At 45.5% G+C, this 23,900-nt stretch overlaps 1 protein-coding gene across 2 annotated transcripts; it reads left to right on the forward strand.

Annotated features, from left to right (window-relative positions):
• Positions 1-538: 538 nt before the first annotated feature.
• SVBP (small vasohibin binding protein) lies at positions 539-15,558 on the forward strand. 2 transcript variants are annotated; one of them, XM_078873298.1, is made up of 3 exons: positions 539-767; positions 6,926-7,078; positions 11,104-15,558. In XM_078873298.1, the coding sequence occupies exons 1-3, from the start codon at positions 753-755 to the stop codon at positions 11,248-11,250; spliced, it is 315 nt and encodes a 104-aa protein (XP_078729424.1). In that variant the 5' UTR covers positions 539-752; the 3' UTR covers positions 11,251-15,558. The 2 variants fall into 2 exon arrangements, with proteins under 2 accessions (XP_078729424.1, XP_078729426.1); XM_078873300.1 differs by having other exon boundaries at positions 540-767; positions 6,932-7,078.
• Positions 15,559-23,900: the final 8,342 nt, after the last annotated feature.

The raw sequence follows: 23,900 nt of genomic DNA on the forward strand, positions 1-23,900 counted from the left end.
AGGCAGTCACGAGGTTGTCAGTTGGGGCAGTTGAAAGGCAGCCACGTGGTTATCAGTTGGGGCAGTTGAAGGGCAGTCACGTGGTTGTCGGTTGGGGCAGTTGATGGGCAGTCACGTGGTTATCAGTTGGGGCAGTTGAAGGGCAGTCACGTGGTTGTCAGTTGGGGCAGTTGAAGGGCAGTCACGTGGTTGTCAGTTGGGGAGTTGAAAGGCAGCCACGGGGCTGGACATCTGTGGACATGTGTGGAAAAGAGCTTTATAGCTCTTCGGATTCCTCCAGTCTAAATGAAGATTTTGAGACGTCTCGTCACGTGACCACACGACGGGCGTGGCCAGTCCCGTTACCCTGGTCACGTGGTAATACCCCTCCGCCCTCCCCCACACGGTATCACGTGACACGATTGCCCCCCCCCCTCACCAAACCCCCCCTCACCATGCCCCCCCCCCTCCGGCACGTGATTGGCTGGCACGGGCGACGGGTCACGTGCTCGTCCCAACCAACGATCCAATGGGAAGCGCCGATGCTAGCGAGGCAATGCTTAAACGGACTGCGAAATATAGAACTAAGCTCGCCTCTGTACGCGCTTATCTATTGTAGGGTTTTATCGCCGCTTTAAATATCGCTAAAGAACGCCTCGTTTAAGCGCGAATTAACGCCGCGAGCGATAACAAAAAAATAATTTAAGAACAAGAAAAAACACGCTATTATTATTACTACTTTTAATTGTTTATCATCAACGGGTGCTCGCAAGATGAACGAGTCGAAGGTGCGTGCGTGCGTTCCGTTTGATTGTGGTGGCTTTTTGCATGTAACTTTGTGTATTTGTATTGCTGCTGCTTCACGCCAAGCGTATGACGCCTCTTACAACCCATACGGTTATAACCCCGTATTCTTGTACAGGGAAAATTGAGTTTTCAGGTCCATACTGCATCCAGCCGTTTCAATACGGGTAAAAAAATGTGTCTATTTGTGTTGTGTTTCTCGCCTTGTGATGGGGCTTTTGTAGGATGAACGTTGAGATGTTTAAGGGAACGGGATGACCAATACGGTCTGAGTTGGTCTGTAATAAGGTGGGGCACTGATAAGCGGTTGACAGGTATCTGAAACACTACTATACACTATATTACTATACACTACACTATACACTACACTACTATACACTACACTACTATACACTACACTACTATACACCACATTACTATACACTACACTATATTACTATACACTACACTACTATACACTACACTATACACTACACTATGCACTACTACACTATACACTACTACACTATACACTACATTACTATACACTACTACACTATACACTACACACTACATTACTATACACTACACTATACACTATACTACTATACACTACACTATACACTACATTACTATACACTACACTATACATGACATCACTATACACTATATTACTATACCCTACACTATACTCTACACTACTATACACCACATTACTATACACCACATTACTATACACTACACTATACACCACATTACTATACACTGCACTATACACTACACTATACACTACACTATACACTACACTACATTACTATACACTACATTACTATACACTACATTACTTTACACCATACACTACATTACTATACACTACACTATACACCACATTACTATACACTACACTATACACTACATTACTATACACTACACTATACACTACACTATACACCACTACTATACACCACATTACTATAAACTATACACCACATTACTATACACATTACTTTACACTACACTATACACCACATTACTATACACTACATTACTTTACACTACACTATACACTACATTACTATACACTACACTATACACTACACTATACACCACTACTATACACTACATTACTTTACACTACACTATACACTACATTACTTTACACTACACTATACACGACATTACTATACACTACTACACTATACACAGTACCATACCTGTCACAACCAATACGGCCTACCCCGTATTCTTGTACAGAGACATTGAGTTTTCAGGTCCATACGGCGTATAGCCGTTTCAATGCGGGCAACAACAACAACAAGGGAGGGTGGGGCTGGGTGGGGAGGGTGGGGCTGGGTGGGGAGGGTGGGGCTGGGTGGGGCTGGGTGGGGAGGGTGGGGCTGGGTGGGGAGGGTGGGGCTGGGTCGGGAGGGTGGGGCTGGGTGGGGAGGGTGGGGCTGGGTGGGGCTGGGTGGGGAGGGTGGGGCTGGGTGGGGAGGGTGGGGAGGGTGGGGCTGGGTGGGGAGGGTGGGGCTGGGTGGGGAGGGTGGGGAGGGAGGGGCTGGTGACCCCGTGGCACTATCCAGGATCAACCCCGCTTATCTTCCTGAGATCTGACGAGATCGGGCCTATTCCGGGTGAATTGCTCATGGTATTTTAATTATTGTTTACCATTATTATTTAGCCAATGTTAGTTACAATTAAGGTTTACTAATTTTATTTTGAGGTTCATTCGTTACGTATGGTATCCTTTCGTACTGAGAATAATTGCCATGTTGTTTATTTAACTTGTTGGTATTTCTCTTCTTTAAAAAAATATTTCACGTGAAAAAATCCATTTTGAGATTTTAAAAAACATCTCGTTTGCAACTTTATTTAACCATGAGATGATCTGGCCAAATGTGTGTCGCTAACACACTCTGCGACCCGACGCAGCCAAGAAATTGGATTGTTACGTTTACAAGTGTTTAGCGTCGGAGAATGTATCACATTTTGAATCCGAATTGGCTGCGAAAACCCTAAATCTTAGGTCAACATGGGAACCTGTTATAAATATATGTACGTTGAACTTCTTTAGCAGCACCGTACATAGCCAGTTGCGCTAATCGGAGTTGTGGGTCGGGGAGGGAAGCACAGCAAACTAAAGACAAGTAAGCAGTTCTAAAGAAATAAGTTGATGCAAGAAACTCATTCACAGTGGTGACCCAGGTCACTCTTGCGAATGACACTCGTCCTGGTATCTCTGAGTTCTCACCACCCGGTTACACAAATGAAACCTGAAACATCGTCAAGCCACACGGACCAGTTTCAACCTTCCACGCCGCCAATGGTCAAGCATCAACCGAATCGGGACCGCGTGGCCGATGCGGCCACCTGATGCATAAGTGGTGCATCAAAGATTCGGCGAACCTGTGAGTGCGGCCACGAAACCCAAAACATCGACCGCATCGTAAACACTCCGCTGCTGTTGCTGCTGTTTTCACTCCTTTAAAGTTCAAGTTCAAGTTCATTTATTAGGTATTGCCCTGTGAAGCCATTCGGCTCTTGAATCGGGTGCAACCGCAACAAACAAAAAACGTGAACAAAAAAACATATTAAAGTGACTGTGTGGCTGAGTGCAAACAGAAAATCCAAGAAAAGACAGCAAAATATTGCAGAAAAAAACACCGTATACCAACGCTGTGTGCAAAAATCCCAGTGGGATGCAAGTCAAACAACAACAACCACAAGACAACTTAGATTAAGGCCATCAGTTTAACTCTGTACTACGACAAACAAACATGGCCAAACCAAAAAACTTTTCGAAAATCACCAAAATAAAGCCATAAAAGCAGTGAAACAGTGGTCATAGTCATCTCGGGTCAACCCATGGCACCTGGGTCTGTCACGTGACCGGCTCATGCACCTAGCCTGGCACAGTGGATCTGCCAATCATCTCGGGTCAACCCATGGCACATGGGTCTGTCACGTGACCAGAAAAAGCACCGTTCACCAACGCTGTGTGCAAAAATCCCAGTGGGATGCAAGTCAAACAACAACACCAACAACCATAAAGGAGGAATGGATGAAATCCACTCTGCGCCTGAGCAGACAATTGAGTGGATAACAAATCTAAATTACATCTGTAATCTTCTGCTGTTACGAGAGAAAGATGAAGACTGACCAGTATGGTGGTGTATGGCCACAATGACCAACACAGCATAATGGGGAGGACTGCATCCAGCAGCGGATTGACAAACGTCTGAAAAGTATTTTCACTCTAAAGAGTGATTTCCTACTCGGAGAAAAGTCTCGGTGAGCCAAAAAGAACCATTTTCAATAGGATACTGTATTGAAATGTTGGGCCAGTTTCTTTGTTTGCATGTGATAGGAAACCCGAGTAACGAGAGAAATCTCACACACATGGGTATAACACTCAAAGGTCGATACTGATGTCAGCACCCTGCTTGCTGTGCTGCTATCTACTAACCTCTGCTCTGCTGAGTTGTTGGAAGTCTTGACACCGATTTAAAATATCACTACATGACCCACCAACCCCGGCTCCTAAATGCTATATCACAACTGCTGTAATTGAACCCCCACATGCCTCTATCGGGAATTGAACCTTCGCTTATGTGGTTCGGTGGCGGGCTGCCCGGTCATTGAACGCCACTCAATATGCGGGTCCACCCACGCGTATATGTGCAATCATCTCGAATGTTGATTGAACTACTTGTTACTGATAATGAGAGAGATCAATCATCATATTTATGGTTATTAAGTTAATTAAACCGCACTTGGGAATTCCGAATATCGATCCCCTCCAGGGTATGTGCCTTCGGCTATAAATCCAGACCTTGTGCCATGCTTAAATAGATTAGAAAGAGTAGTTTTATGCGAGGAGGTCCCTGATCTTAATAATGACCCTTGGTAATAACAGTAAAATATGATGATGATGACAATGAGTCAAAAGTGTCTCCCTGCTCAAATGACCATTGCGCAGCACTCGCCGCGCCTAGACTTTCGATCGTCCACCGTATCATCGTGCCCGTCACTTCGCACTACAGCTCACGGGAGAAGTCTCCGCAGTAGCGCGAGTCACAACCTCCTCCGCTCTACACAAAGGACCGTCACTGCCAGGGGTCGTTTCTCTGCGTGGCAGCCCCCCATATCTCTCTTTCTGCTCCTGTCCCCCTGCACTACAACTAATGGTAGAAGTCTCCGCAATAGCACGAGTCACAACCTCCTCTGCTCGACACCAAGGACCGTCACTGCCAGGCGTCGTTTCTCTGCGTGGCAGCACCGGTATATCTCTCCGGTCCTGTCCCCCTGCACTACAACTCATGGTAGAACTCTCAATATCGCGACTCACAACCTCCTACGCTCTAACCTAAGGACCGTCCCTGCCAGGCGTCGTTTTTCCGTCGGAAGCCGGCCATCACCGTCGCGCTGCATATTTGCAGCAACATTCAATCTTCACCGACTTTTTGAAGGCACTTAATGGGCACAAACTCTATCCCCTCTTTCGCCCGGATTTTGATCGACGCCGAGCTTGGCTCCGTGCCTCCCAGGGGCCACGATCATTTATGCCCGTGCAATATATTGTGTGCGTCGCAAATTGCGTCATCTTTATTATTTCTGTCGACGACCATGTAACGTTGGGAAAAACTCCTCATTCCTATGGCAGGGTCCATTCCCTCCCTAGCATTCATCTCCCGCACTTCCGATTTGCACGGCCGGCTACGAACGGTGCGGAAGAAGATCAACAGACACTGAGGAGATAATGATGTTGATTTTTTTTATTTTGGGCTTTCAATATTGAGTCTGGTTCTTTGAAACTCCACCCCCCGCAACTGGAAATATCAATCGTCGTGAGCCATGATCGACCCACTGCTCGATGAACACCTCCTCCCCAAACCGTCGCTACGTCACGGTGCAAATACTAATGCAGCTTCTGTACTTGTGCGTGTGTATATGTTGCGCTTCTTTCGAACCGTACAACAAAACATAAAAATAGGCTTTACCCTTTCTGGCAATGAAACAGGATGTGTTAAGATGCTCAAACACCAAATGCTGACAACTATTGCAAGGCATCACACCTGCATTAGCCACACATACTTGTGGGAAATCATGCAAACAAACACGCTCCGATTATAATAAACGGCATTGTCATTGAAACCGATTGACGCACACCAGAGAAAGCCTTATTTTATGACCTTGTTTCACCAGTGTTAGACCTGAGAATGCCAAAAGATGAACAGTACAAAGGCAAAGCAAGTATGAAAGTATTAATGGCTCGGGTTGAGGCGTTCTATCTATTGGACCTTTTTTCTTGTATTGCCAGAAAGGGTGAAGCCTATTCTTATGTTGTGTCCTCATCAATTAGATACAGACAAAAATGGAACCCATAGATATCACCAATTGCTGTTGTTGGTTTTATCCATTGCTATGCAATGGTTTCAGTGCAAGGGCGCCACAGTGGCAATATGTTAACTACCTCACCTGGTATGCAGGAGATCTTGGGTTCGATCCCGATCCCTCACACCTGTATATTTGGAGTTTGCATGTCTGTCTCCCCGTGGTCGCGTGGATTTTTCTCCATGTCCTCCGGTTTTTCCCTCCACACTTAGAATCAACATCACGCGTTTAGAGTATTTGGCTGCTATACATTTCCACATGATAAGCCACCTCATTGAGCTATCATTTTTGGCCAGGTCACTTCTGAAAAAGAGCTTTATATCTCAGTCGGCCTTACCTGGCAATTTAGTTTTGTTTTTAAATCCTTTATATTAAGTTCTCTTGCTTGCTTGCTTACGACCGTGCAAATCTTTCGGTCGTTTTTTAACCCACTTCCCGTGATCCAATCGAGCTGACATTTTGCACACAGACTCGTTGTGAGTGACAATGTATTTTCGTGAAATTTTTTTTTAAAAAATTTTACACTTTATAGGAAAAAAAAAATTATATTTAATTACCAATTGCTTAATGGTGGCAGGCAATCATCTGACCCATAGGTGGCAGCCATCTCAAGCCAGAGGACGAGAGGACTCTAGCCGCCACGCATATAAAGGATTTATAGTGAAAAACTTTGTTTTCACGGGTGAATTTTTTAACGCTTTGTAATAAAATGGCAGCCTCGTGGTGTGCGGTCCCCCCCCCTCCTCCACCCCGTCGCGTTCCTTTCAAGAACCAGTCGGCGAGTAAACCGAAGCCCGGCTCGCTGGATTCAGCCACCAAGAGGGACAAGCCGAGGACCCCGAAAGAGGCCGGCAACAAATTGGACAAAAACAAGCAACAAAAGACGGCACTGCAGGAGACCAAGGCGCGGCAGAGAGCCGAGGTTAGTTTTCTCTCCATCCACTCCCGTACGGCACGATATCAACACGGTGGCTAGGAGATGCTAACTATATTCTTAGGTTTTTTCGGTAAAGTCACATAGGTAAAAAAATGTAATTAAAATTAATAAAATAAAAAATTAAATAAAAATCACGACGTTTCGGAGGCAACACAAGCTTCCGTCTTCAGCAAGCGTGCTGTAACGGGTCCACCTGAAGACGGAAGATTGTGTTGCCTCCGAAACGTCGTGATTTTTATTTTATTTTACTTTTATTAATTTTAATTTTTTACCTACGTGACTTTACCGAAAAAACCTAAGAATATGAATCCTTGCAGTCACGAAAGCTTCAAATCTAGAAGAGATGCTAACTACCTCGCCTGGTATACAGAAGGTCGTGGGTTCAATCCCGACCCTGACTCATGTATATTTGCAGTTTGAATGTCTCTCTCCTCGTGGTGGTCATGTGGATTTTTCTCCAGGCCCTCCAGTTTTCCCCTCCACATTTAGAATCAACATGTGTTTGGCGTATTTGGCTGCTATACATTTCCACATGATAAGCCACTTCATTCAGCTATGATTTGTGGCCTGGTCGCTTCTGGAAAAGTGCCTATACAGCTCAGTGGGCCTTACCTGGTAAAATAAAAAAAATATCGATTTAAAGCTTTCGTGACTGCAGGGATTCATCTTCTTGGTTCTTTCGGTAAAGTCACGTAGAATGGAAACAATAAAATAATAAAAAAATAAAACATTAAATAATTCTCACGACGTTTCGGCCACAACGCAAGCAGCCGTCCTCAGGTGAAGACCATATTGTTTCCATTCTACGTGACTTTACCAAAAGAATATAAAAAAAAATAGTTTAGTTTTCTAAATGAACAAATATAATAGACGTTCCAGACAGTCACCCTTTTTCGGACCACATTGTTTGATTTGTCTTGTGTGTGGACAACACGTCCAGGAGCTAATTTGCCAATGGCAAGGTCTGATAGCCACGAGAAGGGTTTCAGCATTCTTAGAGGCCGTGTAGTTTTGCTCCTCCTCCGCTGAAGGAACAACAGACTACGGTGGCATGGCTTGCGATATGGCCACCACCGTTTGGGTTGCAAGGCCACAGAGCACGTTAATCATTCTAGATTTGAAGCTTTCGTGACTGCAAGGATTCATACTCTTAGGTTTTTTCGGTAAAGTCACGTAGGTAAAAAATAAAATGAAAAATTTAAATAAATTATAAAAAATAATATAATAAATAACGACGTTTCGGAGGCAACACAAGTCTCCGTCATTAGGTGGGACCGTCACAGCTAAATTTACTGTATCAAGTGAGGAAAAAATCCAAGAGACAAGCTCTTAAATACAAGTTAAGGGGGAGGGGGGGGAGGGGTTTATCTGAATGTGGTAACCAGGGAATGGAACGGTGGGGGGGGGGCGGGGCTAAAAGAGAACAATTGGTGCACATCGACTTGGGGTTGTGGCCGGTGTTGGCTGATAATCAAAATAAAAGAAGAAAGCAGTACTGTTAAACACTGGGGATGTCAACACTCGGTAAAGTAGAATAGTACCTGTCAGATAAGATGGTACAAATATGTGCAGTTAAATCTTTTTTACATGGTTAATAACATCTTTCCAATGATTACTCAGTTTGTACCCATCATCACGGTTGAAGTTATGTCTGTGTTTGTATATATGGATGGCTTCGTGTACAAACCTTTGATGGTAGCCAGAAGGTTGGCAGAGCACCTTGGTCTCGGAAAAGACAATATCATGAGAGCCCACAGCGTTGTAGCAATGATCGGCAACGGCGGAAGACTCAATTTTGCCGTGTTTCAGATCTGACTTGTGCTCGCGGACACGATCGGAGACATGACGTTTCGTTTCCCCAATGTAACAATCACCACAGATGCAACTCACGTTAATCATACCTACAATATTACGTTTGCCTGTGCATCCTTATTGTCAATCCACTGCTGGATGATGGCCTCCTTGATGCCTGCGTGGGTTGCGAGGGTCGTTTGAGCATACTTCACCAAGCTGGTCAGTGCAGAGGTTGGCGAGGTGAGCGTAGATGTTAGTCAGTTTAACACATAGGCTTTCACGACCAATCGTATCCATAATAAAGGGGTTTTTTTGGGTTAGATCACAGAAATTCTGGTTGTCGCCTGACGAGGCTGGTTGTAATCACCAGCGAAACGTCGTACTCGAATTGTAAATGTGGGTTTACTCTCCAACACACCATTGTAACTAATTAGCCAGTTTTGTTTACTCAAGAAACCTTACTGATCAGCTGTATGTGTGGGTGGCAGGTTTAAGGATGTGGAACTAATTAATTGTTGATGCTGCTGCAGCTGTGGTAGTGATGCACAAGCCCAATTAACAAAATAAACAGTGTGGCCTTAAAAAAATTGAAATACATAAGGGACGTTTTGGGCCATAACCCTTCTGGGGACTTTATCATAGTGCCGCAAAGAAGGCTTCATTGTCCGAAACTTCGGCTGTTGTATTTATATTTCATTTAAGACAGTTTTGTTGGTGTATATTTTCCAGGTTTTTTTGGTTGTCTGTCATTAGATGTGGATGCATAGAAGAACAATACAACGATGGATTTTCCCGCACTGCCTTTTGCTTTGTGAATCGCGACTGAGCAGTTTCGCAGAATGCTGTGCAACGTTTAATGACTATGACCTTGGGTATGCAATGCTACTTTGAGCAACTGGGAATAAAAAAAATCCAGTACTATTTTGCATTAACTTGGTCTTACAACCCAACAAAGTTTCTCCAGGAGAATCTTTGGAAAGCTGCCATGCAAACGCATGCTGTGCGGTAAAATTGCTCTCCGTATTATCCCACGTGAAATTAAAATTTCATGCATAATTCATAGCTTTCTAATGTGCCACCACGCACGTCAGTTAAGCAGCTTATCTGGGGCGCTGGTGGGGCGCGTATCACGGATTAATAAATATCGCAAGCAAACGCTCATTACTCCCTGCTGCGACAGGAAACAGAAATGCCGCCACAACGTGCCCTATTGGTACGAGTTGTGATGGATTATTGTAAATAATAATCCCATCAACCCCTGCTTCGAAAGCGCCCGCCGCAGATATAGAGGCATGTGCCCTCGACAGCTCTGACGCGGCGGTCTCCGCTCAGGATGTGCGTACCTGTCAATCCCTTATCCGTGCCTTCCTTAATTGCAGACCAATTCAGACTTTATTGGTCACCCTGTGCCCTTATAAATCTCAACGTTCATCCAACAAAGTCCCATCGCAAGGGAGAAACACAAACAAATAAACTAAACAAATGTGCCCGTATTGAAACGGCTGTACGCCGTATGGACCTGAAATTTGTATTTCCCTGTACAAGAATATGGGTGAACCGTATGGGTTGACAGCTATGGACGTGTTCCTGATTTTGGCATTATTTTTTGGTTTTTTTTCCTTCCCCCGCACCTCCAATTAGCACGGTTTGGCTACGTACGGTGCGAGAGAAGTTCAGCTTACACACATTCAATCCGAAAATCGAGCCTCGATATGAAACGCCGCATGATCCGTAGAAATAAATGTGCTCGGATTGATCTAAACAAATGAATGACACAGGAAGTGGTGTTGCTGTGGTGAAGTCACGGGAATTGACGTCGCTTTCATGATATCACTTCCACACTTTGCCTGCCGCTCGACATTGAGTGATGTCACTTGTTGGCAGGAAGACATTAAGTGATGAAGTAATGCAAATTGTGAGAAAATCTGAACAAACGATTTGGTGATGGTGTTGCCGCATTGGCAGTGGTGCACAAGCACAATTGACGAAAAAAAACTCAACATGTCCGTCACCAACGCTGCGGCGTTAAAATAAAATACATACTTGGTGACGTTTTGGGCAGTGGCCCCTTCATCGCGCGTAAATGAAGCGTGCATAGAAAGTCCAAAAATTTCCTCGAAAATATGAGAATCCAAAAAATCGTAAATGTTTACTTTCGAAACTCATCGCTGGCCCCTGCCGATTGCTGCTTGCGCGGGCGCGGTGCGGGCACACAGATCTACGCGCTCAACAAGGTGATGACGGAACTGGAGCAGCAGCAGTTTGAGGAGTTCTGCCGCCAGATGCACGAGCAGATCGCCAACGGGGAGGAGGGCGGCACGGAGGCGCACGACAGCGACATCATCGCCGCGTGCCGCGTCTGATTGCGGCCACCAAGAAAGAGCAACCCCTTCCACCTCTCACACCCCCCCCCCCGCCCCCTCACTTCCCTCCTCCCCCCCCCACTAACGCCCTCACCGAGAGCCACGTGCAAGCGACCCAGCGGTCTTAACTTGGCGTCAGAACAATCGGCGCAATTCACGGACGCTGTTCGATTTGCGAGATTGTTCTTTTGATGTCAAATGGTAGCGCCTCCAGTGGCTGCTGCTGCTGCTGGGGTGACGTGAGCCTGTCGTGCGGAACTTGGCGCGAAGCAACAAAAGCATTGGTTGTTACATGTGCGATCTCATGCATTCATAGCGGGTCGAATAATCAGTATTGATCGACGACTTTCAAACTTCGTTCTACCCAATTATCCTTAAGCTCCGTAATACGGCAATCGGATCATGTGCAGGGTAATCGCTCGATGCAAATTATACGCGGACACACGTCGAAGCCATTGGAACAAACGAGACGGAACAAATTTCAAGCTTCCAGGTTTATTCAAATTTAACCAGGTGAGAACGCAAGAGGCCAGGATGAGTCTCATTTGCAAGAGTCACCTTGGGGCATCAGTCTGCCAGTACCGTTGGTGGAGGGGTGGCACGGTGATATTTGCTATTATGTACAATCCCAATTGTGTGATTGGAACAATCGACACGCACTGTTAAAAATAATGAGGGTACCACAGAAGCGGGGAGCGGATCGATCCTCGACGCGGAAATCGTGCCGTGACGTTGCGACCGACTACAACGCGGTAAGAGAGGGCTTCTGGATTGCTGCGTGAATACAAAGCGGCCTTGTCATCCGTTGCGCTGGCCATGGCCGTTATTCCTAACGGTCGCTCGCATCCATTTCCCTATTGTATCGTGGTTGTTTACCTTTTGACGGGTAACTTTGCCACCCACTATTTGTTGGAACTGTGTCCATGTCTTTGAGCTAAAAAAGTCAACGATCCATGGGCGGTGGTGCTCATATCAACCCGCGGCCCTGAGTCAATGTCACGGAAAAATTCCAAGCTACAATGGGGTGATGATGAGCCAGTCACTGCACAGAAGAATGCCTGCTTTGTTGACCACTTGCATGTTTAGTGGTGGCTATTATTTTTAAAATCTACAGGGTGGATGATGGCCTCAGTTGTAACGCCTCAATGGGATTCGATATCGCATCGTTAAGGTCGTGAGTCGCACGATGAAACAGCACTACGCAATATTTCGTCCGCTTTCGAAGAGTTATATTCTTTGGTTCTTTCAGTTAAGTCGCGTAGAAAATGTTTCGAATAGTTGTTGCCGTCCCGTGTATATTTTACACACACAGCCCAACCATGAATTTTGCTGCACTGCCTTCTGCTGCCCACCATTGTAACTTATAACACCTGTTATGCATGGCGACCACTCATCAAAGCACTATCCAGGCTTAAAAAAAAAACCCTGCTTGGCTTGCTAAATCTGATCGGGCGGATGTCAAGTTTCATCTTCGTACGGCTGACATTGATGTAAGGAGCGGTGTTTCTCAAACTTGTTAGGCCCACGAACCACTCGGCTGATGAAAACATGAGGTGGTGTTTGTTGAGCCAGATGATCGCGTCGGGAGTCGCGGAGTGGTGCATCGGCGCTTCTGACGATGCTGCCTCTGTTTTTTGTTGTGAATCTGGAATCGAGGCACGGGTACGTTCCCACGGTTAAATTTCTGGGTGGTGACCACAGTCGCACAGCGAAGAGTTTTTCAGTTTAACACGTAGGCTTTTGCAACCAATATCATCCATAATATAGGTTTGTTTTCACTATATAACCCAAAAAACTTATATTATGGGGAGTTTTTTAATTGCCATTTGTGCATCATCTGCTCGCCACATCAGCCGCCACCATTTGTGCGGGTGTAGTTTAGAGTTATATTTTGAGTGATTTGGTCACAGGTTTTCGTCGGATAAGCTATTTTTTATTGTATTACATTTTTCACCACATAAGGCGACTTGGGCACAAATGATAGCTCAACGAAGTGGAAATTTACAGCAGCAAAATACTCTTAAACGCGTGATGTTGATTCAAAATATGGTGGGAAAAAGCGGAGGAGCCGGAGGAAAATCCACGCGACCACGGGGAGAACATCCAAACTCCAAATATACAACATGTGTCGGGGTCGGGATGGAACCCACGACCTCCTGTATACCAGGCGAGGTAGTGAACATCTCGCCACCGCGGTGCCCCAACGCCGCTGGATACCCAGTTTATCGGTCTACAGTAGCAACATTACTGATTTGGATTCATAAAAAAAAACTTTGGGATGCATTTTTAAATACTCGACAATCAAAGGCGGCAAGGTTAAGAGGGCACCGTCGTGGCCAGCGCTGTTTACATCGCCACAACTCGCCATCACTTCCTGCTGGCAGATCCACAGCTGTTGCACAGTCGCCACGCCGTCTCCAAGGGACGGAGTTTGTGACTGTGACGCCATCTGGCCCTCCAGTCTCTTCTCCCCCCTCGGCCGCCGACCGATCAGCTTTGCACGCAGCTGGCGCGCCGATTCGTCGTGGCTCCTATTCAAGGCTCTTCAATCCAGCGTCCGTTAGAGGCGGCAGCAAGCGTCGGTGGATCGGTGCGCGGCTTCCCCGCGAGCTTCGAGGAATTGACGTCGGAGAATGAGATGCAGCAAATGCGGACTCCACCTGTTCCATCTGTGTGGGATAGTGTTGTCGAACCCCCCCCCTTGTTTCATGGGTTTTCTCCGCGCTCTCCGGTTTGCTCCCACGTGTATAAACACTCATTCGTTTGCCGGTAACGTTTTGATAAGTAGAGGACTGCAGAGCTTGGGCAATTGTTGGTAGTGCCGGCTCCTCGCCGCGTGGCTGCTGCTGCTCCCGCCGCCTTCGCCGATCGTCGGTGGCTGCTCGTCCTCGCATCTCCGGGTCGTTTTCTCGCTCGTCCAAAGTGAGGCAAATTATTGTAGTTGTTTAAAAGTTTCCCAAGGGCGTGAAGCGTAATTCGCAAAGTTGAAAGTGCTTTCCACACCCGATTTGAGCACGGGGCGGAAGGTCGTCTACCGCTCGCATTCCTCAGCCAGTGGTGGAAATTCAACATTTCTGTGGCGAGGTGTGGGCCAGGGTGGTGGTGTTAAGACAACCACTTTTCATCTTCTTGGTTCTTTCGGTAAAGTCACGTAGAAGGGAAATAATAAAATAATAAAAATAACACATAATAAAATAATTAATTTTTTATGCTTTCTTTTTTATAAAAACAACTTAATAAAATAACTAAATAATTATTTTTTATTGTTTTATTTTAATTTAAAAAATTCAAATAAAGCATAATCAAATAATTATTTTTATTATTTCCCTTCTACGTGACTTTACCGAAAGAACCAAGAAGATGAATCCCTGCAGTCACGAAAGCTTTAAATCGAAAGACAACCACTGTTTACTTACTCTCTCATGGTATTAATGTTATTGACCCCGCCCTAAGGGATGAGAGGCCGAGTTGACCCCCGACTGGAAACGTGCATTGTCGAGTATTTGGCTCCTGCTATAATGTCCGCATGATAAGCCGCTTCGTTGAGCTATCATTTGTGTCCAGGTCTCTTTTGAAAACGAGCTATACAGCTCACTGGGTTTTTACTTGGTAAAATAACAACAAAAAATGTTTATAGTTAGTTACACCCCTCTCCTACCACTGTGCCTCGTAGTATTTCTTGCAAGATTTCAATCTCGGATCTAACTTCGAGGACATTGTTTCGTTCTAGCGTGAGACACATAGGGGCTTTTTGCTACTTACTGCCGCTAAATAATCAACAAACGATCAAAGTGCTGTCGCTGAAGAAGACTCTGATTGCTACTCTCAGCCATCGGCATTTGTTAATGTTTATATTACCAAGCATATAATGTTGGTTGTCTTGTCTTGTTGTTTTGTTGGCGATACACATGTACTGACATTGCCACTGTTTACGTGCAAGCTGTAACACTAAATTATAACTTCCACTACTGTATCAAGAAAACATTTCGTTTCTAAAAAGGAAGTGCCCGGTTTTTTGTATTGCCTGTTTTTAAGACAACGTCATTGTCGTGAAACATTGATAAAAGTAAAAAAAGCACCTCCTCTAAATGAGGTAAAATGTACCGATCCATAGTTACCCGAGCGCTTGCGTGAGTTTGGTGTGTACCATTTGGAATAGGGGTGTTTGTGTCTCTTTCTATCCTACCACTCCTGCAGCAACCCACTGCGTGTGACTTCTGTATTGACACGAGTCTTGAACTGAACTGTTTCTGTTTAAATCTCAATTGTAACGGTTTAAATAAAACAAATGACAATCTTGAACTGTTTAAAAATACATTCATGCGTTTTTGTTTTTAATTCCATGAAATATCCAGAGGTCAGAGTGTGCACACACAAATGAATATTGGAGTGATCTATTTGGGTCGGTCCAGAACCACGTATGGAAATTCCACAGTATCATGACGGGGGAGCAGTCCAAAAATGTACAATTTTTTATCATATAATTTGATCCTCTTACTCCAATAGACAGCTGGATGATAATTATAATATTTAGGGTTTTTCGGTGAAGTCACGTATATAGGTTCAAAGAAAATAACAAAATAATAAATAAAAACCACGACTTTTTGATCGCAACACAAGCGTTCGTCATCAGGAAAAGGGGGGTTAGCCTCTAAAGGCAAACTCTTTATAAAGGTTTAAAATGGGCGTAGCCCAAACAGTTATGACTTAAACGGGTTGATCACGTCCTTCCAATGATTGCTAAGTTTGTCCCATCCTGCCACCTTCCGATGTTATTTTCGGCTCCGCTTTTACATTAACAGCTTACATTTCTCACCAACACAGCCACCTTCGCGCGCCGACCTAGAGAGGGACAGCTGCTGAGGCAGAATGTTTTAAAAGGTTCAAAATGGGTGTAGCCCAAGGGTCATAAGCGAAGTGGGCGGGGCGAGTGATGTTATTGTGAAAGATTAGCATGTTATTGTGAGAGATTAGCATGTTAATGTGATAAATTAGCATGTTAATGTGATAAATTAGCATGTTAATGTGATAAATTAGCATGTTAATGTGATAAATTAACATGTTAATGTGATAAATTAGCATGTTAATGTGATAAATTACCATGTTAATGTGATAAATTAGCATGTTAATGTGATAAATTAGCAAGTTAATGTGATAAATTAGCATGTTAATGTGATAAATTAGCATGTTAATGTGATCAATTAGCATGTTAATGTGATCAATTAGCATGTTAATGTGATCAATTAGCATGTTAATGTGATAAATTAGCATGTTAATGTGATAAATTAGCATGTTAATGTGATAAATTAGCATGTTAATGTGATAAATTAGCATGTTAATGTGATAAATTAGCATGTAAATGTAAGATCGGAGGGCGACCTCCACAACGAGAGCGTTGAGGTGGCTATGTTAATGTGAGAGATGAGCATCTTAATGCGTGGAGGTGGCTCTGTTAATGTGAGAGATGAGCATGTTAATGCGTGGAGGTGGCTATGTTAATGTGAGAGATGAGCATGTTAATGCGTGGAGGTGGCTATGTTAATGTGAGAGATGAGCATGTTAATGCGTGGAGGTGGCTATGTTAATGTGAGAGATGAGCATGTTAATGCGTGGAGGTGGCTATGTTAATGTGAGAGATTAGCATGTTAATGCGTGGAGGTGGCTCTGTTAATGTGAGAGATTAGCATGTTAATGCGTGGAGGTGGCTATGTTAATGTGAGAGATTAGCATGTTAATGCGTGGAGGTGGCTCTGTTAATGTGAGAGATTAGCATGTTAATGCGTGGAGGTGGCTATGTTAATGTGAGAGATTAGCATGTTAATGGAAGATCGCAGAGCAGCAACTTCGAGCTCGCGAGCGAGGTGGCTGCTTTAGTGTGGGAAATTTAACCTGTTAATGTAAAATCAGAGATCCGAAGATAACTAAAGTGGTATGATGGGAACATAGCAGCCAGTTCTGAAGCGTCGTAGTTTTTTGTTATGTTTTGGTTATTTTCTTTGAACCTATCTACGTGACTTCACCGAAGGACCCAAGAATACGAATTCCTGCAGTCACGAAAGCTTTAAGTCAAGATATAATATTTAGCTTTATTTATTTTTGCGTCATCGTCCGTCCGTACAGGTTACATGTCACAATCGCTGAGGAACCAAGAAGCTGGAAGGCATCGGCCATTCGGTGGTGAACCGGCGCTACCATCAATTAAATTACCAAAGCTCCGCAGTCCTCTATATATAAAGATGTTTCAAACCAATCGACGAGTGTTAATGGGATCAAGGAAACTTTCACCACTGACCTGCCCACGGGGACATAGAGCCCGGCGAAAGCAGAATACTTGAAAAAAATGCATCTTTCTTGCTGAATGCGTGCAGCAAATCAACTTCAAAGTTCGCGTATTGAAAAGTATTCGCTGTTTCAACCACTCGCAGCGACGACGAGATGGTGGTCATGGTGGTGATGCCAGATTACGTCTCCTCCATCACACGACACCGAATGGGCCGTCGCCAGCCGCGGTAAATCTTTCGGTCCTGCACCCCCCCCCCCCTCCACCCCTCCACAGCGTTGGTGAAAAGCATCGGCAGGCTCTCAGTTAACGGGACCCTCGGTAAGATGGAGCGAGCACGCGCGCGTGAATCATGCGGGACTTTTTCTAACAGATTCAACTTCCAGGAGGTGTGGCCACCCCCCTCGTCGCTCTTTTAGAGATGGAGAGAGAGGGGCACGACTCAGAGGTGTGCCAAGGAGGAGGAACCGTCGGCAAGCAGGAAGGCAGCCAAGCGGTGAGCCGCCACCAACAATTGCCCAAGCTCTGTAATCCTCTGCATATGAAGGTGTTATCGACCAATTTACCCTTGCCCATTCCACCCTGTATAATACTACTGTAATAGCCATGTGTGTCCTGACTTTTTGATGTCACTCTTTCGTACTGAAACGACCACATTCAGATAATCCCTGCGTATAAGATGACGATTAACAAGTCGCAGGGTCAGACTTTTGAAAATGTGGGTATTTATCTCAATGGACCCGTATTTTCCCATGGCCAATTGTACGTGGCTCTGTTAGATCTAAATATCCTCAGCGGATCAAAGTGTTCATCAAGGATAGCCAACTGCAGGGAACCCTTTTGAACGGTGATAAGAGATTCACATAAAAAGTGCTTAATTTTGTTTAATAAGTTAAGAACATTGTCTTCATGTGCTACACAAAAGTCAAACGTTAATTTACACCTTCAATATTACAGCTTCCGTCCTAGGACAGGCTAACAAGCTCGTTCTATCTTCTTGGTTCTTTCGGTAAAGTCACGTAGAAGGGAAATAATAAAATAATACAAATAAAACAATAAAATAATTCTCACGACGTTTCGGCCACAACGCAAGCAGGCGTCCTCAGGTGAAGAACAGGTCTGTCGGAAAGACAGCGTCTGAAATTCAGACGCTGTCTGTTTTATTTTTATTATTTTATTATTTCCCTTCTACGTGACTTTACCGAAAGAACCAAGAAGATGAATCCCTGCAGTCACGAAAGCTTTCAATCGAAATTTAATCTCGTTCTAAATAACAAAATAAATCGACAGACAAATGTCGCCTTTCGTATATCCCCTCTCCCTCCCTCTGCGCACGGTTCCTATGAATAATTAATTCATGCTTCATTGTCATTAGAACCGTGCCGTGTTATTAAAATCGTGGTGGTGGCATAATGAATGTGCCCTTGAGAGCTTTCTGCAGTCGAAGGCCCCCCCCCCACCCCGGCTGCCCTGATAGCCGCATCTTTGATTGTCTGAGAGACTCATTCTCCTCTCGGGCTGGTGGTGTGAGGAGTAGATAAGAGCGGCCATTCGTTCCCCTCCTTTTGTTAACAAAGCCCCACAGCTCTCCGATCAACACGTGCGGTATGTTCGTGTGCTGAACCTCTTGCGCGCCGTACGTAGCCGACAGGTGCTCATCGGTCGGTAGCCCTGAACCCCGTTGAACCTGAACCCCCTTCCACCCTGAACCCCCTTCCACCCTGAACCCCCTTCCACCCTGAACCCCGTTCCACCTGAAACCGTTCATGGCTGACATAAATGGCGAGTATGTTGAACTTCTTTCGCACCGTACGTAGCCAACCGTGATAATCGGAGGAGCTAATCTGAGAGGCAGGAGAGTGAGATGAGAGGGGAGAGGTAGGTGAGTGGGTGCAGGGTAGGAGAGTGAGATGAGAGGGGAGGGGTAGGCGAGTGGGTGGGTGTAGGGTAGCAGAGTAAGATGAGAGGGGAGAGGTAGGCGAGTGGGTGCAGGGGAGTAGAGTGAGGTGAGAAGGGAGAGGTAGGTGAGTGAGTGCAGGGGAGGAGAGATGAGAGGGGAGAGGTAGGCGAGTGGGTGCAGGGGAGTAGAGTGAGATGAGAGTGGAGAGGTAGGTGAGTGGGTGGGTGGGTGCAGTGATGGAGAGAGTGGGATGAGAGAAGCACGTAGCGAGGGGATAAATCGCCCCCTACTTGGCCGTTATGAGCCCCCCCCCCCCCTCTCTTCTTCGTCTAATGCGAGAGGCGCTTTGCGACCCGTGACTTGGCTCGATCCGTCGCATCGCAGAGGTCGGCGTTTTGTAAACTCATTGCTTGCCAGAGGGGAGCGGCAGGGGGGGGGGGCAGGGGAGAGATTCAAGGGCTCTCATTTTAGGACTCATTAACCCAACACCCACACCCCCCTCTCTCTGTCACGCGGCGAGCCGGGACAGGGGGGACACGCGGGAGGGGGTACAGGTCACAAATTGAGTTCAGCACCGCCTGAATAATTATCGCATGGCTACCACGTGTCCGAAGACACGACAACAACGACGACGACGACAGCGGCAACACAAATCTCCACCAAGGAGCCCATCACCTTGGGCAATAACGCCGCGCGGTCTCTAAGACGGCAGCAGAAGGGCCACAGAGAGAAGAAGGGCGAGATGAGATCGGCTTTTAACGCAACGTTGCGCGAGGTGTAGGATCGAGGCACCATCAATCATGAGACCGCGAACGACAGCGCGGTGGATAGATCTTAACTTCGGAGTTTGATGTCGAGACTCGATTTTCGGAAGGTACGTATGTTGAACTTCTTTCGCACCGTACGTAGCCCAACCGTGCTAATCGGGGGGTGCGGGGGGGAGGGGAAGGTCAACAAACTTAGCAGAATAAAATCGCTTCTAGAGAAATTAGTTTCTGCGTGTTTGTTCAACTTCTTTCGCACCGTACGTAGCCAACGTTGCTGATCGGGGGGTGCCCGGGAAGGACAACGGGTTCATTGTATTCCTCTGAAGTCGCTTTTGCAAATGAGGTTCAAAGTATGAAAAACAAGAATACATTTTGACCATTTCTGGCAACAACAAAAAAAACTGGTGTTGAGATGTTCAAGCACCAAATCGATACATTTTGCAAGGAACCAAGTCTGCATTAAGCACGCGCGCTTGCGGTGAAACTTGCAAACACACGTGCTTTGATCGTGTCACCAGTGTCAAACGAGAGAACGCCACAAGGCGATCAGTACAAAGCCAACGCACGTTTCTATTTATCGCATTTATAGCAGCTTTATGCCATGCTACAATTGCTCACACCGAGCTATGAATGCTCTGATAACAAGGGTCGTCGTCTAAATCGAGCTGTCACTTCGTCGCGTCGTCTTTGATTGATTCGTTAATTTTCGGCTGAGTTGACCCAAAGGTCACCCAAGGCGTGTTCACTTGCCATTGCCGATGTGCGTCATGCCTGGGAGTCGAACTCGGCTCACGGGGGGAGGTGGGGGGGGTCAGAGTTCAGATCGTGAGCCCCTTCGATTCACTTGCCTTTTCACGGTCCCCTTTATTTGCCAACAACAACAATCTTCTTGGTTCTTTCGGTAAAGTCACGTAGAAGGGAAGTAGTGAAATAATAAAAATAGAACATAATATTTTTAAATCCTTTATATTAAGTTCGCTTGCTTGCTTACGACCGTGCAAATATTTCGGTCGTTTTTTTAACCCGTGATCCAATCGAGCTGACATTTTCCACACAGACTCGTTGTACGTGACAATTAATGTTCGTAAAAAAAAAAGTGCAAAATTTTACACTTTTTAGGGCAAAAATATTATATTTAATTACCAATTGCTTAATGGTGCAATGCAATCATCTGACCCATAGGTGGCAGCCATCTCAAGCCAGAGGACGAGAGGACTCTAGCCGCCACGCATATAAAGGATTTATAGTGAAAAACTTTGTTTTTACGGGTTAATTTTTATTATTTTACTACATCCCTTCTACGTGACTTTACCGAAAGAACCAAGAAGATGAATCCCTGCAGTCACGAAAGCTTTAAATCGAAATTCAACAACAACAATTTCGTGCGGGGAAAAACCCGTCACGCAGCGTCACGTGACTCTCGTTCAGGAGGGTCTTGGTTTTTCGGGATGTTTGACCCAATGCCTTTAATGAATGCGCCGTTGTTGTTGTTGTTTGCTTCCTGATGGGAGGAAAACCCCCGGAGAAAAGCCGCCGACGCGTAAGATGAGGCGACACTGGCCAAACTATTTTTACTATTTTAACAATTTTTTTCCGTGTTCTTCAGCAACAGCACTTTGGTCGTTTGTTGATTATTTCGCGGCAGTACAAACAGTCCCTTTGTGTCTCACGTAGCACGTAACGATGTTCTCGAGGTTAGAATCGGGCTTGAAGTCTTGCAAGAAATACCGGGAGGGTACGGTGGTAGGAAAGTGCACGGCTCGCAATCAGAGGGTTTTAACTAACTATGAACTATTGTTTTTATTTGACCAGGTAAGGCCCCACTGAGCGAAAGAGTTCTCTTTCAGAAGCCACCTGTCCATCACAAATGCAAGCTCACCGAAGCGGCTTATCATCATGTGGGCATTTATAGCAGCCGCCAAATACTCTAAACGCGTGATGTTAATTATGAATATGGAGGGGAAAACCAGAGGACCCGGAGAAAATAATCCACAGCAAACTCCAAATATACAGCAGCAGACGTCAGGGTCGGGATCGAACCCACGACCTCCTGCATACCAGGCGAGGTAGTTAATATATCCTAGCCACCGTGATGATGATGAGATAGAGACACGAAAGCTCCAAATACACAGCATGCGTCAGGGTTGGGATCGAACCCATGACCTTCTGTATACCAGGCGAGGTAGTTAACATCTCCTAGCCACCGTAATGCTGATGATGAGATAGAGACACGCAAACTCCAAATATACAGCAGCAGGCGTCAGGGTCGGGATCGAACCAACGACCTCCTGTATACCAGGCGAGGTAATTAACATTTCCTAACTACCATCATAAGAAGGGGGGACTGGTCGGTTGGTGGTGGTGGGGTGGCCGCGATCCCCTGGAAGTAAATGAGATTCATACTTTTAGTTCTTTCGGTAAAGTCACGTAGGTAAAATTAATAAAAAAAATAAAACAATAAAAATCACGACGTTTCGGAGGCAACACAAGCTTCCGTCTTCAGGTGAGACCGTCACAGCAAAATATCTGTACCTTATATAGTGGTTAAGGGGGGAGGAGCCAGGAAGGGCAGCGGGGGAGTTGTGAAGTGGTCAATTACTGCTTTTGTTATACTGCTGGGTGGGTAAATGAATTAGATACGATTAAGCCGCTCTTTGTTTATGCTGTTTATGCGCAAGTCACTGTGGGATGAATGGACTCACCTGAAGACGGAAGCTTGTGTTGCCTCCGAAACGTCGTGATTTTTATTGTTTTATTTTTATTAATTTTACCTACCGAAAGAACTAAGAGTATGAATCCTTGCAGTCACGAAAGCTTCAAATCTAGAAGTAAATGAGATCCCCCCTCATTGAACCTTGACCTTCCCCCTCCCCTGCACCCCCCTCCCACCTGCCCCCACCAATTCCCCACCAATTCGTAACTGTGCGGTTCAATTATTCACGCACGTTGCACTCGCAACGTCTCGTTGACATTGACGGTGGGGATGGCAGGGGGGTGGGGCGGAGAGGAACCACCACACCACACCTGACGTGCCCGTCTCGTTCAGCCAGCGCTGTACCTATGTGCATCTTGTCAGCCGAATGTGGCAGATGTTGTTACTCTCTTTACACGCGGAGGGGAGATTGGAGGTGCGGGGGGGAGGGGGGAGATTTAATTTTGGCTCAAATATGTTTTTATATATTCCCGTCAGTTAACAAACTGACATCACGTTTAAAATAAATAAAAAATAACAGCGCGTTGAAATGATGAGTCACTCAAACGTCTTGTCTTGACTTTGTGCCCGCGTGTATGAGGATGTTGAGGGCAATGTCCGCCTACAAATTGAAAATTAAAGACACAGCCACAAGTAGCAGCAGTGCGATTGTGGGCCACGCCATGCAACCCCGAGCTATGGACCCGCACAGTAAAACGCATCGAGACACGTAGAGATACGTAGAGACTCATAGAGATGCATCGGGATACACAGATACCCACATAGATATATCAAAGACAAGCCACACGTAGTAGTGCGATTGTGGGACATGCAAACCGAGCTATGGACTCACATAGAAACCCATAGAGATCCGTAAAGACTCATAGAGACACGGAGAAAGACACCCACACATGTATAGAAACACATATAGATATAGAACGCATAGAGATACATAGAGAATCACAGAGACCATTAGATATATATTAAAGACAAGCCACATCAGTGTGATTG

Source organism: Lampetra fluviatilis, chromosome 36 (assembly GCF_964198595.1).
Source record: "Lampetra fluviatilis chromosome 36, kcLamFluv1.1, whole genome shotgun sequence".
NCBI classification, from domain to species: domain Eukaryota; kingdom Metazoa; phylum Chordata; class Hyperoartia; order Petromyzontiformes; family Petromyzontidae; genus Lampetra; species Lampetra fluviatilis.

Bases quoted from the DNA above. Each gene is read 5' to 3' on its own strand.
- SVBP (XM_078873298.1), top strand. The intron at 7,079-11,103 runs GTTAGTTTTCTC...GCGGGCACACAG, and splicing joins AGGCGCGGCAGAGAGCCGAG to ATCTACGCGCTCAACAAGGT.